This window comes from Microcebus murinus, chromosome X (genome assembly GCF_040939455.1).
Source record: "Microcebus murinus isolate Inina chromosome X, M.murinus_Inina_mat1.0, whole genome shotgun sequence".
Lineage (NCBI taxonomy): Eukaryota > Metazoa > Chordata > Mammalia > Primates > Cheirogaleidae > Microcebus > Microcebus murinus.
This window is the reverse complement of record NC_134136.1, coordinates 112,333,922-112,350,975: the sequence shown is the minus strand read 5'-3', so window position 1 is coordinate 112,350,975 and position 17,054 is coordinate 112,333,922. Positions and strand designations below refer to the sequence as shown.

The 17,054-nt window shown below is 35.8% G+C and overlaps 1 protein-coding gene across 1 annotated transcript in view; it reads right to left on the bottom strand.

The window, feature by feature from the left end:
- Positions 1-16,576, bottom strand: part of SYTL5 (synaptotagmin like 5) — a 105,476-nt gene extending 88,900 nt beyond the window's left edge. Inside the window, exon 1 of the mRNA XM_012736667.2 lies at positions 16,096-16,576. Coding sequence (XP_012592121.1) covers positions 16,096-16,214 — 119 coding nt within the window. The 5' untranslated portion in view covers positions 16,215-16,576. The remainder of the gene's footprint in view (positions 1-16,095) is intronic.
- Positions 16,577-17,054: the final 478 nt, after the last annotated feature.

Genomic DNA, 17,054 nt, shown 5'->3' with positions numbered 1-17,054 from the left:
ATAGAATCACTAGAGCAAGAAGTAGGAAAGCTGCAGTTCTTTTAAAAATCAACAAGGATAATAATGGGCTTTTAAAGATTATTGCTATTACAATACAATGATAGAATTGACTTGATGGAGGAAAATTATGCATTCATACAAAAATGATACTTTAAGGAGAACATGTTGCCCTTAAAAAATTCTTTAAAACTACTTCTGCTGCTAAATACAGGCACATACTTGAGAGTTTTCATTTTCATTTTAATAGATATATGGTTATAAGTTTATTTCTAAAATGTATTTAAATTGAGTTTGTGCAAATTGTATTATTTTAAATGTAGCAAGGAAGGAGTTATATGTCCTGCAAAGGCAATTATCAGTACTTCATTTTTCCCATTTTACCTTTTTAGGCGATACTTATGGGGACAAATATTTTCATAGATGAGGGTTATTACAAAACACACTTCTAGCAGTTTTCCTAGTTGTCAGTATCAGTATGTGATAAAAGAAATATCCAGCCACAATTTCTTTAAAATTTATTGAAGATGAATATAAGCTTTCTTATGTGCTGTTTTTCTCTCTTACATGCTTCATTGAAAACTATCACTGACAATTATTACTTACTTTCAGATTCTATAAAAGAAAGATGAGATTTGTGCTGAGCAATAAATAAACAAATCTGATCCATAAGATGCTTGATCTCAATTGAACCCATTTTCTTTGTAGAGATCTTTTGCCTCCTTGGTTAAGTATATTCTTGGGTATTTTATTTTCTTTGTAGCTATTGTGAATGGTATTGAGTCTCTAATTTGACTCTCAGCTTGACTTTTATTGATGTATAGAAATGCTACTGATTTGTGTACACTGATTTTGTAACCTGAGACTTTCTGAATGTATTTATCAATCCCAGGAGTCTCTTGGTGGACTCTTTGGGGTTCTCAAGATATAAGATCGTATCATCACCAAAAAGTGATAGTTTGACCCCCTTCTTCCTGATTTGGATAACCTTTATTTCTTTTTCTTGCTTAATTGCTCTGGGTAGGTTTTCCAGCATATGTTGAATAGAAGTGGTGACAGTGGGCACCCTTGTTTTCTTTTAGTTCTTAGGGGGAATGTGTTCAATTTTTTCCCATTCAGTATGATGTCAGCTGTGGGACTGTCATATATGGCTTTTATAACTTTGAGATATGTTCTATGCCTGGTTTGTTGAGGGTTTTTATCATGAAAGTGTGCTGGATTTCATCAAATGCTTTTTCTTTATCTATTGAGGTGATCATATGATCTTTGTTTTTGCTTCTGTTTATGTGGTAAATCACATTGCATCCCTGAGATGAAGCCCACTTGGTCATGACAGATTTTTTTTTTTTTGATGTGCTGTTGAATTCAGTTTGCTAGTATTTCATTGAGAATTTTTAAATCTATATTCATAAGGGATATTGGTCTATGGTTTTCTTTTTTTGTTGTGTCCTTTCCTGGCTTTGGTATCAAGGTGATAGTAGCATTGTAGAATGAGTTGGGGAGGATTCCCTCCTTTTCGATGTTATTGAGTAATTTCTCCAATATGAGTACCAAATCTTCTTTGTAGGCTTGATAGAATTTTGCTGTGAATCTGTCTGGTCCAGGACTTTTTTGTCATTGTTGTTGATGGAAGATTTTTTATTAATGTTTTAATCTCGCTGCTCGTTATTGGTCTGTTCATGAGTTCTATTTCTTCCTGACTGAAACTTGGAAGGTTGTGTGTCTCCAGGAATTTGTCCATTTCCTCTACATTTTATAGTTTATGTGTGTAGAGATTTTCATAGTATTTACAGATGATATTTTGTATTTCTGTGGTATCAGTTGAAATATCTCCTTTTTCATTTCTGATTGAACTTATTTTGGTAACTTCCCTTCTTTTCCTGGTTAATTTAGCCAGAGGTATATCAATTTAATTTATCTTTTCAAAGAACCAACTTTTCATTTCATTGATTTTTGGTATTATTTTTTTGTTTTTGTTTTTTATTTTGTTTAGCTCTGCTCTGACCTTACAGAGCACTGAAAAAGAAATCACAGATGAGACAAACAAATGGAAAAACATATCATGCTCATGGATTGGTAGAATCATCACTTTTAAAATGTCCATACTATCCAATGCGACTTACAGATTCAATGTAATCCCCATAAAAATTCAATATCACATTTCAAAGATCAAGAAAACAAAATTCTATGCTTTGTTTGGAACCAGAAAAGAGCCTGAATAGCCAAAATAATCTTAAGCAAAAATAACAAATCTGGAAATATCACATTAACAGACTTCAAATTATACTGCAAGGCTATAGTCACCAAAACAGCATAGTATGGCAGAAAAATATAGAACAATGGAATGAACAGAGAACCCAGATATAAAACCATCCACAGAAAGCCAACTGACCTTTGACAAAGCAGACAAACATATACACTGGGGAAAAGAAGCTCTATTCAATAAATGGTGTTGGGAAAATTAGATAGGCACACACAGAAGAATGAAACAGGACCCACATCTCTCACCACTCACAAAAGTTAATTCAAGATGGATAAAAGACGGAAATGTGAGGCATGAAATCATAAGAATTCTAGAAGAAAATGTAGAAAAAACTCTTTTAGACATCAGCCTAGGCAAAGAATTTATAACTAAGACCCCAGTAGCAATTACAGCAACAACAAAAATAAATAAATGGGACTTAACTAAGTTAAAAAGCTTCTGCATAGCTAAGGAAATAATCAACAGAGCAAATAGACAACCTACAGAATGGGAGAAAATATTCTCAAGCTATACATCCAACAAAGGTCTAATAACCAGAATCTACCAAGAACTCAAACAACACAGAAAGGAAAAAAGAAATAACCCCATTAAAAAGTGGAAAAAGACATGAACAGAAGCTTTTCAAAAGAAGATAGACAAATTACCAATAAATATATGAAAAAATGCTCAATGTCACTAGTCATCAGGGAAATGTGAATTAAAACCACAATGAGATATCACCTTATCCCTGTTAGAATGGCTTTTAATAAAATGTAAAAAATAATAGATGCTGGCATGGATGCAGAGAGAAAGGAACACTTATACACTGTTGGTGGACTGCAAATTGGTACAACCCATATGAAAACAGTATGAAGATTCTGAAAGAACTAAAAGTAGACCTACCATTCAATTCAGCAGTCCCACTACTGGATATCTACCCAAAGGAAAAGAAGTCAATTTATCAAAAAAGATGCATGCACTTGAATGTTTATTGCAGCAAAATTCACATTTGCATAGATGTGGAATCAACCCAAATGCCCATAAATTCATGAATGGGTTAACAAAATGTGGTATATGTATGTCATGGAGTACTACTCAGCTATGAAAAATGATGAATTAATGCCTTTTGCAACAATTTGGATGGAAGTGGAGACCATTATCCTAAGTGAAGTATCTAAAGAATGGAAAAGCAATCACCACATGTACTTACTATTAAATTGGCACAACAGATGAGCACACATGTGCACACAGGAAAGTAAAAGTCAGTGGAAATCAAATGGTGGGGAAAGAGGTGAAGGGGATGAGTGAAAATCTACCTAACAAGTTCAATGAACACTGGGTGATGGGAACACTTACAGCTGTGACTGAAGCATTACAAAATCAATCCATATAACCAAAAATATATTTACCCCCTTAATATTTTGAAATAAAAAAAATTTAACTCATTTTCTCAGATAGCTGGTTGTCTCCCAATATCCCTTCTACCTTTTTACAACAATAAAAATCTCAAATGTTAGTTGGTTACATTATCACAAAGAATAAATACCACATTTCTGAGTTATTAAAAATATGCAAACTCCCTTGTAGTTAAGTATGGTCATGTGACTATATAATAGCCAATGTGATATAATCATGATCATAAGTGAAAACTCTCAGAAACATCCTTAAGGGAAAAGAACATGCCTTTTTTGCCCTTTGTCATCCTCCCTGTCAACTGGAATGAGTGCAAGATAACTGGAGCTGGAGTAGACATTTTGGACCATGAGGTATGATGAAGACCAGCTTCTTGATTAAACTTCAGACAAGTTCCTCTGAGCCTTCTATTCAACTAGGTCTTATCACTTTTCCTTGTCTTTGGCCTTCATGGCCCAGTCTTAACAAGAATCCTGCTAAGTCAGTTTAGCAAGAATCTCTTTACTTTTGATGTCTCCTCTTAGTGATTTTCTATCCGTTGGTTGACTAGCTCACTTTGCTCATTAGCCAAAAATTCCTACCTCTTGCCCATATTCAGAGTAGAGTCTGATCTCTCTCCTATATTTGGATAGTCTTCACACCTATTGTAATACTCCTGAATAAAGTCTTTCTTACTATTTTAATAAGTGTCAAAATATATATATTTTTTTTACTTTAACAAGTGTTAGCCCAAGTTGAAGATGGCAGAGCTACAACTTAGAAGGAGCATGGTTCTCTGATGAGCACATCTGAGGAGCCACAACTACCAGCTCTCATTGCTTTCCTCTTGACTTCATCTACATAAAACAAAACAAAACAAACAAACAAAAAATTCTCTCCTACTTAAGATACTATTATTTTAATTTTCTGACACAGCAGAATTTATCTTAATTTCTACACACATAAATGATATGGGTACTATTACAAAGTAGAGCAGAATTCAAATTCTGGCTTTAAAATACCAATTGTACAGACAGTCTATCAAAGACGTAAGTTATTTATATTTTATACAAGAATATATCAATTTGATTTGAGTCAATGTGATAGTGGAGACTTTGAGTGTGAAATCCAATAAAATACCATTTTGCTTCTTTAATTTGGAAATTGATTCATATCCATTACCTATGCCTTTCATATGATGAGTGTTCATTGAATTTTTGCTGAATCTTGGAAATGTGTTTCTAGAATATATGAGAAATAGAATTCATATAAATCAATTTTGAAACAACACTTATACTCAGTAAGAAATAGACAAAGGATGTGAATGAAAAATTCACAAAAGAGGTACTAACAACCATGTAAAAATAGTAATAGCCACATAAATGCAAATTAACATAGGATACTAATAAAACACTAAATCAGTAAAGAATTATCATCATTTTGATATTTGAAGAGTTATAATGTGATAATTTAGTGAAGAGGATATTGACACAGTATTTCCAGAGGCAATCTTTCAATTTAAAGGCAATATAAATCAAAATATGAATCACAGTATAATTAAGACAGAAGATTTAAATATATGGATATTCATGGAAATTAGAACAAATACTAAATAGTTAAGCAATATCTTTCACATCCATGTTATACGCAATAAATCTTATGTTATGAAATCTTATCCAGCCAATAAAAATGATGCTTCCAAAGAATTTTTAATGACATGGAAAATGTTCATGAAATAATGTTAAGCCAAAATAAGGAATACAAATTTACATAAACAGTATGGTTCTAATTATGTGAAAATCATATGTATATACAGAAAAGTGACAGAAAGGAAATTCAACACAAATGAAAACTATCTATGGAAAGAATTCTACATGAGATTTTAAAGTTCATATTATATGATTTACTAATTTTCTATAATAAACCTATTACTTTTATGGTGAAAAAAATATATCAGAATATAGTAAATACTTGTTTAATTGAGTTGAGGGTTTATGATATAAAAAATTTTGCAGACATTGATGCCCATTGTAGATTCTAGTACATTATGGGGTCTAAAAATTTAAAAAACTTTTGATGTGTAAACGTTTTATTAATTTTAGTTATTTGTATTAAATGTTCACCAGTTATTCTTAATTACTCTACAATAAAATAATTATTAGAAAAATTAATAAATGCCTGTTCGCTTAATCTTATTACAGACTTAAGTTGATTAAACCATACATAACTCTTATTAATATGGGAACATTCTTATAAAATTACTGCTGATGTAAAGTGGTGATCTGCCTGAAATCTAAAATGTTAGAGGTGACATTTTTATTAGTGAAGTTGGCACATCATTTCTTTAGACATAAAACACCTATCTTCCCAAGAATACAGTTAATATTAGATATTCTCTTATGAACTGACTTACCTTTGGAAGGGCAGGTCATCTTCACTCCCTCTCCCAACCCCACCATTCAGCCATGTTCTGGGTTAGGTGGGTTTTATTTTTCTGTGTTTCTGCAACTTACAGTGGAAGGGAATGGTAGTTTCTTGGATTTGAGTGAAAATTAACCCCTGCTGCCTATAAATGCATGTCTTCTATACCAATTGTGGCTAGACACAGTACACAAGGAAGGGAAAGGGTGTTAAAATAGGAATATGAGGAATAGTCAAAGATATACAATTGACTCTTGAACAACACAGGTTTGAACTGAATGAGTCCATTTATAGGTGGATTTTTAAAAATAAATACAATGGGCCGCGACCCTCGTTATCTACAGGTTCCACAGCTGAAACAAAACATGGATCAAAAATACAGTATGCATGGGATGTGAAACCCATGTATACAAAGACCTGACTTTTTGTATCCACAAGTTCTACAGGGCTGACTGCAGGAGTTGAGTATGCAGGGATTTCGGTATATAAAGGGATCCTAGAGCCAATCCCCCATGTATACTGAGGAATGACTGCATATACAAATAGATAGACTCTCTATATACATATGTATATCTTTCTATATATTTTATATATGTCTATATATTTGAAATAATATGAATATAATATAGATACAATTAATAATATGAAATAACATAGACCTATATAAAGAGACACATATATAGATACACATATAGGCTCAAATAGTTAACTATCTTACTTATGAATATGGTGACCCATTATTTCAAATACAAAAAACAGTCTGGAAAGTATAGTTTTATTTATTTGGACAATTTGATGTTTGACATGTATCCAAACATCATATATTTACGGCCCCGTGCTTATCGTGAGCCCTACGACTAGGAATTACTTGGAGGAAAATGCTGTAGAATCAACATTTGTTAATTTTCCTGTATGTATGTATATATTGAAATTAGTAAGATCTTTGGTAGGAAAACTCCTCAAATTTTCAATTTGTTTAAGGGAGAGCTGAATTTCTTTTTTGATTTCTCTGTGACTCATAAAGAGTTTAGATTCTATTAGGGAGCCAGTATGTTCATGCTGGGAGCTTCTGTTAATCCATTAAGAAGCTTTGTAGCAATTCTATTAGGAGTACAACAAAATGTTTATCAAACTTGAAGTCTAGTCCCATAGTTCTTCTGGTGTTGTATGGGGACAGTGGGTCTTCAGGCTTTTGAGAAGGTCAAACTAATTTTGTTCCTAGTAGTAGAGTGATAAGATTTGGAAAAACAAACAGCCCTGCAGATCAAACATTTGTAGTGTATTAAGAGAATATTATTGCTTGGCACTTTATTGGTCCCCCTGACTTTCAGGCTGAATGTATAATTCTTGAAATCACTTCAAATCCACTTGAAACAAATATTTAGCTTATCTGCAGAATTTCAAACAGCTAATTTGAATAACTTTCCCCTCTTCTATCTCCTTTCTTCTCTTCCCCCAGCACTAAAATAATGCAATCAACTACATTAAGACAAAACTATAAGGAGAAGGCAATTTCTAGGCTGGGGTCTGTGGACTCTTGATGATATTAAGTTCTAGCTTGCTTAGTGGCCCATTTTAGCTGAGCTAACTGTACAGAACAAAACATAATACACTTTCATTTTGGTTTTCAGTTAGCATAATGACTAGAACAACTTAAGGAACTCTGCTCAGTTTTTACTGTGTAAGAGCAATGTTTTGATAAAAATTATAGTAACTTTGAAAATGCTATATAGCTTATAGGTCAGAACTGTCAGTAAATGCCAGGCTAAAGAAACATTTTCTGTTTTGTTACATTTCCCTCACAGCTATTAGTAAGGCTGTGGGTAAGCTTTCAACAGGGTCAGAGTAGGCACAGTTATCACATAAGCAGCACAGCACAGAGGAAAGGGTAGCAGCATGGAATGAGAGAACTTCAGCTCTGATGTTTCCCAGCTGAGCAAATTATCTAATCTTTTTGAGATAGAGTCTCACTCTGTTGCCCTGGGTAGAGTGCAATGTTGTCATCATAGCTCACTGCAACCTCAAACTCCTGGGATCAAGTGATCCTCCTGCCTCAGCCTCCCAAGTGGCTGGAACTACGGGTGTGTGCCATGATGTCTGACTAATTTTTCTATTTTTAGCAGAGATAGGGTCTCACTCTTGCTCAGGCTGGTCTTAAACACCTGAGCTCAAGCAATCTTCTTGCCTCAGCCTCCCAGAGTGCTAGGATTACAGGCGTGAGCCACCATGCCTAACCTATTTCTTGATATTTTCTACACCTCCAGATTCACTTTAGTGGCTCTTCTACTTAGGCAATGAAACACATTTAAGCTGGTTCAGGACATGAGCTACTACAGATTGGGTGAGGCATAATCTGGACATTGTGGGACCCTGTGAAATAATCTAACCTCCCCGACAGGAGCCCATGCTCCATCTCTGACATCTGTCTGTATTCCAACTCTACCTAATCTCTTGGACTACAGATGTCCTGCTTGTCCCTGAAACAGCTATCAGGGCTTTCACATGAATGCAACTATTCTCAAGGCTAGAACCTACCAAGGTGTTGTCTTCAACACCAGAGGCCAGCAAACTGTGGCCCATGGACCAAATATAGCCCACTGCTTGTTTTTGTAAATAAAGTTTTATTGGAACACAGTCGTAAACATTTTTTCATATACTGTCTGTTGCTGCTTTCCTACTACAGTGGTGAAGTAGTTGTAAGAGAACATATGGCCTGTAGAGCCAAAAATATTTACTCTCTGGCTGTTTATAGAAAACATTTACTGACTCCTGGTCTACACCATGGATAAAGTCTAATCCATGACTGCAACTCTCTTTAAGGATGCAACAAGTACACATTGTATCTCTGCTCACCTCCATTATTCCAGCAATAAAAATAGCTCCTGGCCCTCTGGGTGCTCAGGAAATGTTGATTAATTCTGGCTCTTGGGGATTGTAGGATGCTTTTGGCTGCATGTAGCAGAAAATCTGATTCAAATTGCTATAAATCATAAGGAGACATTAAATTCCTTAAGTAAAAATTTCAGAGGTGTGGTAGGTTGTAGTATATCAGGATGCTGACAATAATTCTCTTCTATTCTTTTGGCTCAGCTTCATTGATTGTGCTGGGCTTCATCCTCGACAGCAAGTGGGATAACATGTTTCTTTCATTAAACATGTCCAGTAGGAAAGAGAACCTCCCACAAAATCTAGGATACACGTCTGGATGGGTCATCTTTGGTCTCATGTCCGCTTCCAGATCGATGATAGTTGTAGAGAAATCCCAATCTTAGTATGGTTAATTATTTAAAAAACATATTTCTGGAACTGAACAAAACTGAAATTTAGATAGGGAGGAAGAAAGGAGATATATACTGAAAGGCAACCAATAGAGCCTATCTTGGAAGCACAAGATTAGGTGCCAAAGAGAATGTAAGTCCAGATATGTTTCCACGTATGGTGGCCAAATGAAAATGCTGTCCTCTTAGTGAGAATAAAGCCCACAAATGAACTGCTTAAATGAACAGTAACTTATAAGTTGAGGATTTCTTATATAGGCCAACACCACAAAGTAGACATTTAACAGTATTTGTTTTAGGTGCGGGAGATCAAGTAGACAAAGAATTTGTTAATAAGACTTCTTGGAGTACATATTATGAACCATGTACACTTTTATGGTAGTCTGAGTTCTTCCAAAGTTAGAAAAATCTAAGGTACAAAATAATCAACAATGATTTCTATTTTGTGCTTCCAAACTGTCAGTATTTTTTCCATTTGCAATCACTGTTGATAGCTCAATTTTCTTCTCAACCCTTCTTCCCTTTTTCTTCATTGCATTAAAGCTGTCAATAAATCTGAATGACTTGTTCTCCACAGAGGACATTTAAAATACTCTTACTCTCTAACATTTAAATCCTGTGTCTAGCTATCTCCTACCACCCCTTCCTTCTTGGCCTGAAGAAGAAGAATATACATAAGTACATTTTTGAGCTTCTTGAATAAACCTAGAATGCAATGGTAGTAGGTAGTTGCCTCTCCCCCAGCCTGTGATTTATGCCAGAAGGTAATTATAAGGCTTTCCATATGCCTTCTGGGTAGGGAACACCTTCACGAGTCCCCAGAGACCAGTCTCTCCTTAATTAATGCCAAATTTTAGTGGCTATGTGAACTGTGGAGCACATTTGGGTGTTGGGCCTAAGATATGGATTTAATACAATTTTTAAACACTTTCATTTTCCAATTTTCTTCATCTCAAAGGACATCCTACTTAAATAAACACTCAAACAAACAATAAATCCACTGCTTCCCAAACTCCAATTTACTAACTTTCCGTATCAGTTTCTTCTTTGTAATATTTATAATTCTTAAATTTCTTTGGCTTTCATTTCCTTCTAAAACTGATTAGCAGAATCTGAAGGTGATTTTGTAGCTCATGGTAAACAACTGAAACATAGTTGACCCATATTTGCCAATGTCAAAATCCTTTTCACAGTTCAAAGCCAAGCTCAGACCTTATCTCTTCCGTGAAACCATTCCTTCCATTTCTATCTTATTCATAATCAATTTACTTCTTCCTGTAGAGTCCCCCAAACAATGGTAAAAGTAATTATTGTAATAGCTAGCACCAAAGTTTACTATAAAAATTTTATAAAAAATAAAATCTGTTAAACACCTAAATTCCCTGTATTGATGGTTTTGGAGAATATCAAGGAAAAAGGAGTAATTTCCCTGTCTGGTCTGGCAAAGACAAAGTAAGGAATACCTATAAACGGTGAGATGCAAGGGGAGAGAGTTCAGCAGAAGCAGGGACACAGAGCTGGGATTAGCCATGAAATTCAGAAAAGTGTGGGTGTGGGAAAGGGGGCTGGAGCCAACTTTATATGAATCTCTGAGATGGTTAATTATATGAGTCAATTTAACTGGGCCACTGGGTGCCCATATATTTACTTGAACACTTTTTCTGGATGTTTCTTTGAGAGTGTTTTTTGATGAAAATAACATTTTAATCAGTAAACTAAGTAAAGTACATTGCCCTACCCAGTGTGGGTGATCCTTGTCTGATCTATTTAAGGTCGGAATAGACTAAAAGGCTCAATAGGAAAGAATTCTCTTTTTTGGTCTTCAATCTAGGACATTAGTTTTTTCTGTCTTTGATCTTTGGACTCAGACTGGAACTTACAGCATCAGCTCTCCTGGTTCTCAGGCATTTAGACTTAGACTGAAACTATACCATTGGTTCTCATGGGTCTGGAATGCTCAACCTCCATATCATATGGACCAATTCTGTATAATACATCTCTTTATCTATCTATCTTTCTATCTATCCACCCACATATTTTCTATTGGTTCTGTTTCTCTGAAGAGCCCTACTAATACAATCCCCAAAGACAGTGTCCTCTGCTGATGTCTGGGTTATGCCTCTAGTTTGTGCTTATTTTGCTCTGCCTTGCACTGTCATTAGTTTGTTATGTATCTGTCTCCCCTACTAGACTGTGAGCTTCTATATCAGGCATATTAACATTTTTGGTGCCATGGACTCCCCTGGCAGTCTGGTGAAGCTGCTGTATCCCTTCTCAGAATTGCTTTTTTTCCTCTGCATATTATGCAATATACAGATTTATAAAGGAAACAAATTATACTGAAATATAGTTATTAAAATATTAAAAATGGAAAATTGTGCTACAATAATAAGTGCTTTATTTACACATTAAATAGCAAAATCCTGGGGCAGGTCTAAAAAGTACCATAATTTTGAAGTACTGATAAGCATAACTGATGTTTTAAGATATTTTATTCATCTTTAATGTGACAATGACAATTTGTGACTTCTCTGATTACAAAGTTACAGGTTCATAGTACAGTAGCCCCCCCTTATCTGTGATTTCTCTTTCTGCAGTTTCCGTTACCTGTAGTCAACCATAGTCTGACGATATTAAATAGATAATTCTAGAAATAAACAATTCATAAGTTTCAAATTGTGAGTTGTTCTGAGTACAGTTATGAAATCTCATGCTGTATCATTCTACCCTGCCAGGATGTGAATCCTCCCTTTGTCCATGATGTAAACACTATCTGTTCGTTAGTCACTTTAATAGCCCTCTAGGTTATCAGATTGGAAAAAAAATATTATATAGGGTTCAGTACTACCTGTGCTTTCAGGCATCCACTGTGGGTCTTGGAATGTGTCCAATGAATAAGAAGGGGACTACTGTACTATGGTGTATTGTCTACTACATTCATAATTGAAGAAGATGCTAAAGTTCAGTTAAGGCTGATAAAAATAGACATACAAATTTTCCCCCAATTCAAGTACACAGAGCCCCTGAATTCTATGCCAGGAATCCAAGGGTTCATCTTTTCTTTTATATAATCCTGCCTTTCCCTCAGAGTCCAGCATAGTATATAGCATAAAGCAGATGATAAAAAAAAAAAGTTTGCAGAATTTAATTGTCATGCAGACATGCTGGGCCAAAGTTAAGCCACCCTGAACTGATTTAGGTTGTATTTAAACTCATAACAAAAGGAGGGAGATTTAAAGGAGGATAAATAGAGAAAATGAACAAAAAATCATTCTATCTGACCACAATGCTTAAGCCTGGTCTATAGCGTCTCACATTTTTCTTTACCAATATATAAACTTCAATGATTGTGATAAAAGATTGTTGGGAAGATCTTAAATTGTAAATCAAATAAACTCTAAATCCTTTACTTTAATTCTCACCACCAAAACTTATTATATTTATATATTCCCTTGAAACTATGTTAAATTGCAATAGCTTCAGTAATATAAGCTTTATAGTGTTTCGGGTTTGGTTTTCCAGAAGCTAATTCTGCAATATAGGTTTATGTGCACGCACACCTCTTATGAAGTGCTCTCAGGAGAAATCTGCAACAGAGTAGGAGAATCAGGAGATGACAGGGGAGAGGAGCTAAGCAAGGGTGTGATTTTTAAGTGAAGTCAAGCTTCAGAAAGATCTCACAGGGAGCTCCGGAACTTAAGTCACATTGCAGTTTGTCATACCTTGAGGCAAGGGGTTCCTGTACCTGTCAGCTATTGGCTTTGGGCTACCCAATTTAAACTCAAGTTTACTTGGCACTTGTGGCTCTCTAACTATATGGAAAATTCCAGTCACAGAAAGGTAATGCTTTAATGAAAATAGAAGGTGCAAGTCCTAAGAAGTAAAGCACATAGAAACTAGGAAATGAGAAGGACCCCAGGGGATCTGAGTGCAGCACTGACAGCGTTCACTACAACTAGTAAATCAGGGGCAACACAAACCAACAAGAGGGCTAATAATTATAGCCAGCAATTACTGAGTGCTTCCTCTATGCCAGAAATGCTCTAAGCTCTTTATAATATTAGCTCATTTTTTTTTTTTTGAGACAGAGTCTCGCTTTGTTGCCCAGGCTAGAGTGAGTGCCGTGGTGTCAGCCTAGCTCACAGCAACCTCAAACTCCTGGGCTCAAGCAATCCTCCTGCCTCAGCCTCCCAAGTAGCTGAGACTACAGGCATGTGCCACCATGCCCGGCTAATTTTATATATATATATATATATTAGTTGGCCAATTAATTTCATTCTATTTTTATAGTAGAGACAGGGTCTCGCTCAGGCTGGTTTTGAACTCCTGACCTTGAGCAATCCGCCTGCCTCGGCCTCCCAGAGTGCTAGGATTACAAGCATGAGCCACCACGCCCGGCCAATATTAGCTCATTTAATCTTCACAACAACCTTATGAGGGGGCTAATATTATTCCTATTTTGTAAAATGAGAAAACTAGATTTATCTATGGAAGCACCTTGTCTAAAGTGACACAAAGATTTCATGGTGCAACTAAGATTTGAACTCTGGAAGTGTGATTCAATAGACTACACTCTAAACACCAGGCCACCCACTTTAGCATGATGTCTCAATACAAAATGTTGTTAAGAGTGGAAGAGCTTGAGTCATCTGGCCTGAGCTCATATCTCGGGAGCTCAGACAAAACGAGACAAAACATCTAATGCAGTCAGTGCTGAACTAACAATAAATATTATCCACTTGTTAGAAAGAAGAGAGCAAGACATAGCTTTAAAAAAATCTATGCTCTATTAAAGTATCTCTTGGGTCTACAAAAGCCTTTCTTCTGCTATTCTCCAAAAAGTTTAAAGAGCCAAGAAATCAATGACTTGACAGCTCTGTTGTATATTATACCATTTGGCTGAATTTATTTATAGGGAATAAGGAAAGAAGACAAGGGAAGAAAAATAAAAAGAGAAAAATGAAGACAGAGTATAATAATTATTACTAAAAGTTATTGATAATGACAGAAACAAATATTCCGAGAAAAGCCCTATTCATTGTACTTCATTCAGTGTTTTGGGGATCTCGTTATTAAATTTTTCCTTCCTAAAGAGAGTGATTTTTAATTCCTTTGAGAATGTCATCAATTACTAGTTAATATGCCATCTCCTATAAACAACATAATTTTTGCAGTGCATTAGACAATTTAGCCACTTTTTATGACTGGACTACTAATGCCAAAATATTTCTGATTTCTTTAAAATTATTAACTGCATTTAGTTATTACCCGAATTCTAGGCATAGAAAAAGGTTTTCATCAAAAACATTGTTTCTTGGATAGGTGCGGTGGCTGACACCTATAATCCTAGCACTCTGGGGGACGAAGGTGGGAGGATTGCTTGAGGCAAGGAATTCCAGATCAGCCTGAGCAACATAGCCAGACCCCTCCTCTTCAAAAAACAGAAAAATTAGCCGGGCATGGTGGTGCATGCCTGTAGTTCCAGCTACTGGGGAGGTGGAGGCAGGAGGATCACTTGAGCCCAGGAGTTTGAGGTTGCTGTGAGCTAGGCTGACGCCATGGCACTCTAGCCCAGGTAACAGAGTGAGACTCTGTCTCAAAGAAACATCTCCCTGCCCCCCAAAAAACCCAAACCCTTTGTTCCTTCAAGATTGGTTGAATATCTTGGAAAATGAGCTCTTTCCAATGAAATAATTATCAATAAAGAATATTCCAATGTATTTTCAATTCTAAGGATCCTAGTTGTTTCAGGAACATTGAAGATTTTTGCACCATGTGAAAATAATCTGCTTTCTCCTCACGGAAATAAATATAATATTCTGAGTGTGGTTTCCAGAGCCATAGACGACACAAAAGCCACGCGTTGCATACTTGGCAGTGACTCGGGCAAGAACTCTGTTTATTTCAGCTCCTTTCTTCTGGGGTGAGATGTAATAACCAAATATATTTAAAAACCAGGGCAGTACAGGCAGCAACCAATCACAATGGATGTTCCAACTAACCAATCAGAACAATGATATGACTCTTTAGAGCAAATGGCACAACCAATCAGAATGGATGCTTACTGAAACATAGGTGAGGTTGTATCCCAGAACCAGGTAAGTATAAGCCCTCCCTGCAATGGATATAAAACTCACTGTTCTCTTATCACTCAATTTTCTTCACATAGAAACTTATTTCAAGACATTTAAGTGATTTCTGGTGTACCATGGAACTCTTCACTCTCCAGATCCCTTACTCCTCAGCTATGGTGGAGGCAAATCACCAGTAAGACTGATTTTAGAAAAGCATTACAAATAGATACTAGCTAACATTTATTGAACACTCAGGTGCCAGGCACTGCACAGGTATTATCATCCTTAATCTTTCAACAATCCTATGGGGCGGGTACTATTATTATCCTTGTTTTACTGATGAGGAAACCAAGGCATAGGGAGGTTGAGTAGCTTGATCAAAATCACACAACTAATGCATGCCAGAGCTGGTACTTAAACTTGGGTAGTCCTTCCTCTAAAGTACTAGCTATGATATTATTAGCAAATGAGTGGTCTCATCAACACCATATTAGCTTAATTCTATCCTCCTGTCTGGCTAAAAGGTGAAGTGACAAAGATGTTTTCTAATATTTGGGCTACTGCTGGGAACCCATGAAGTCCCTGAGCAACATCTGTCTCCAGTTTGGTTGCCTTTGTCTTATTTCTGATCTAAATTGCTTCAAACAAACAGAAAGCAGTCAAGGAAGGCTGAAAAATAAAAGAATGTTACCTTATTCTCTTGTCTTCCACTTTTTTCAAATATTCATCTCTCTTTAGGACTCCCAGGATCATTTCCTTCTCATGATCTAATAAAAATGACAGATTGATGAATTCCGAGTTCTTAGACATGGTATTTCAACAGCAGCTCTAAGTAGCGGTGGTTGATCAATTCAGAAGGTGAATTGATAGCTACAATTGCTAAGGGTCCCCCTAACCAACCCAGAGTCACTCAGCTGTTTGGTGCAAAGTGTTTTTTATATGGTCGCTGCAGAATTGCTGGTGGTGGTGAGGTATTCTTTCAGGCTATACAGAAAACAGGATCCACTGGGATTACGCTCCAAAAAAGTCATTATTGTTTTAACTGAACAAGATCTCCAAAGCCTTTTGCTATGGTGTGCAGTCAGGCAGCAGCTGGCTTTCACTAATGATGCTCAACTTCAATCCTTCAGAAAGCTACAGAGCAGGAATCAGATCCACTGGGATAGAATGCAGAAAACACTGAAAAGGTGGAGAAAACAAAGGAGAGAAAAGTTAATTAGGCCACTTTTATCATAGCACTTGTAAAATTCCCTAATTTTTGAAATATTGATGTACCTAACTCAAAAACGTATTTTTTAAATTAGTAAACCCACATTTGTTAAGTATTCATTTTGTGGTTTTTCTTTACCATGAAATGTTATTTATAGTTGATTCCTGGTTCTCTATGTAAATTTAGATTCCTCCATTATAATTAGCTTCCTCTGTTAGCCAGATACTACTACCACTTTTGCAGCTGATCCATGGGTGAGTTGGGTCACCACTTTGGGATACTAATTGCACAATGTGGATTGTCCACAACAGGTCAGAGCCCTTAAGTGACTCTCTCCATCTCTTTCCCTTCTTCCTCCTCACCACTAGGACTATAGCATAAAAAGCATGGCTGGTTAAACAAATAAGAACCAATGCTACATGTATCAACATAAAGATATC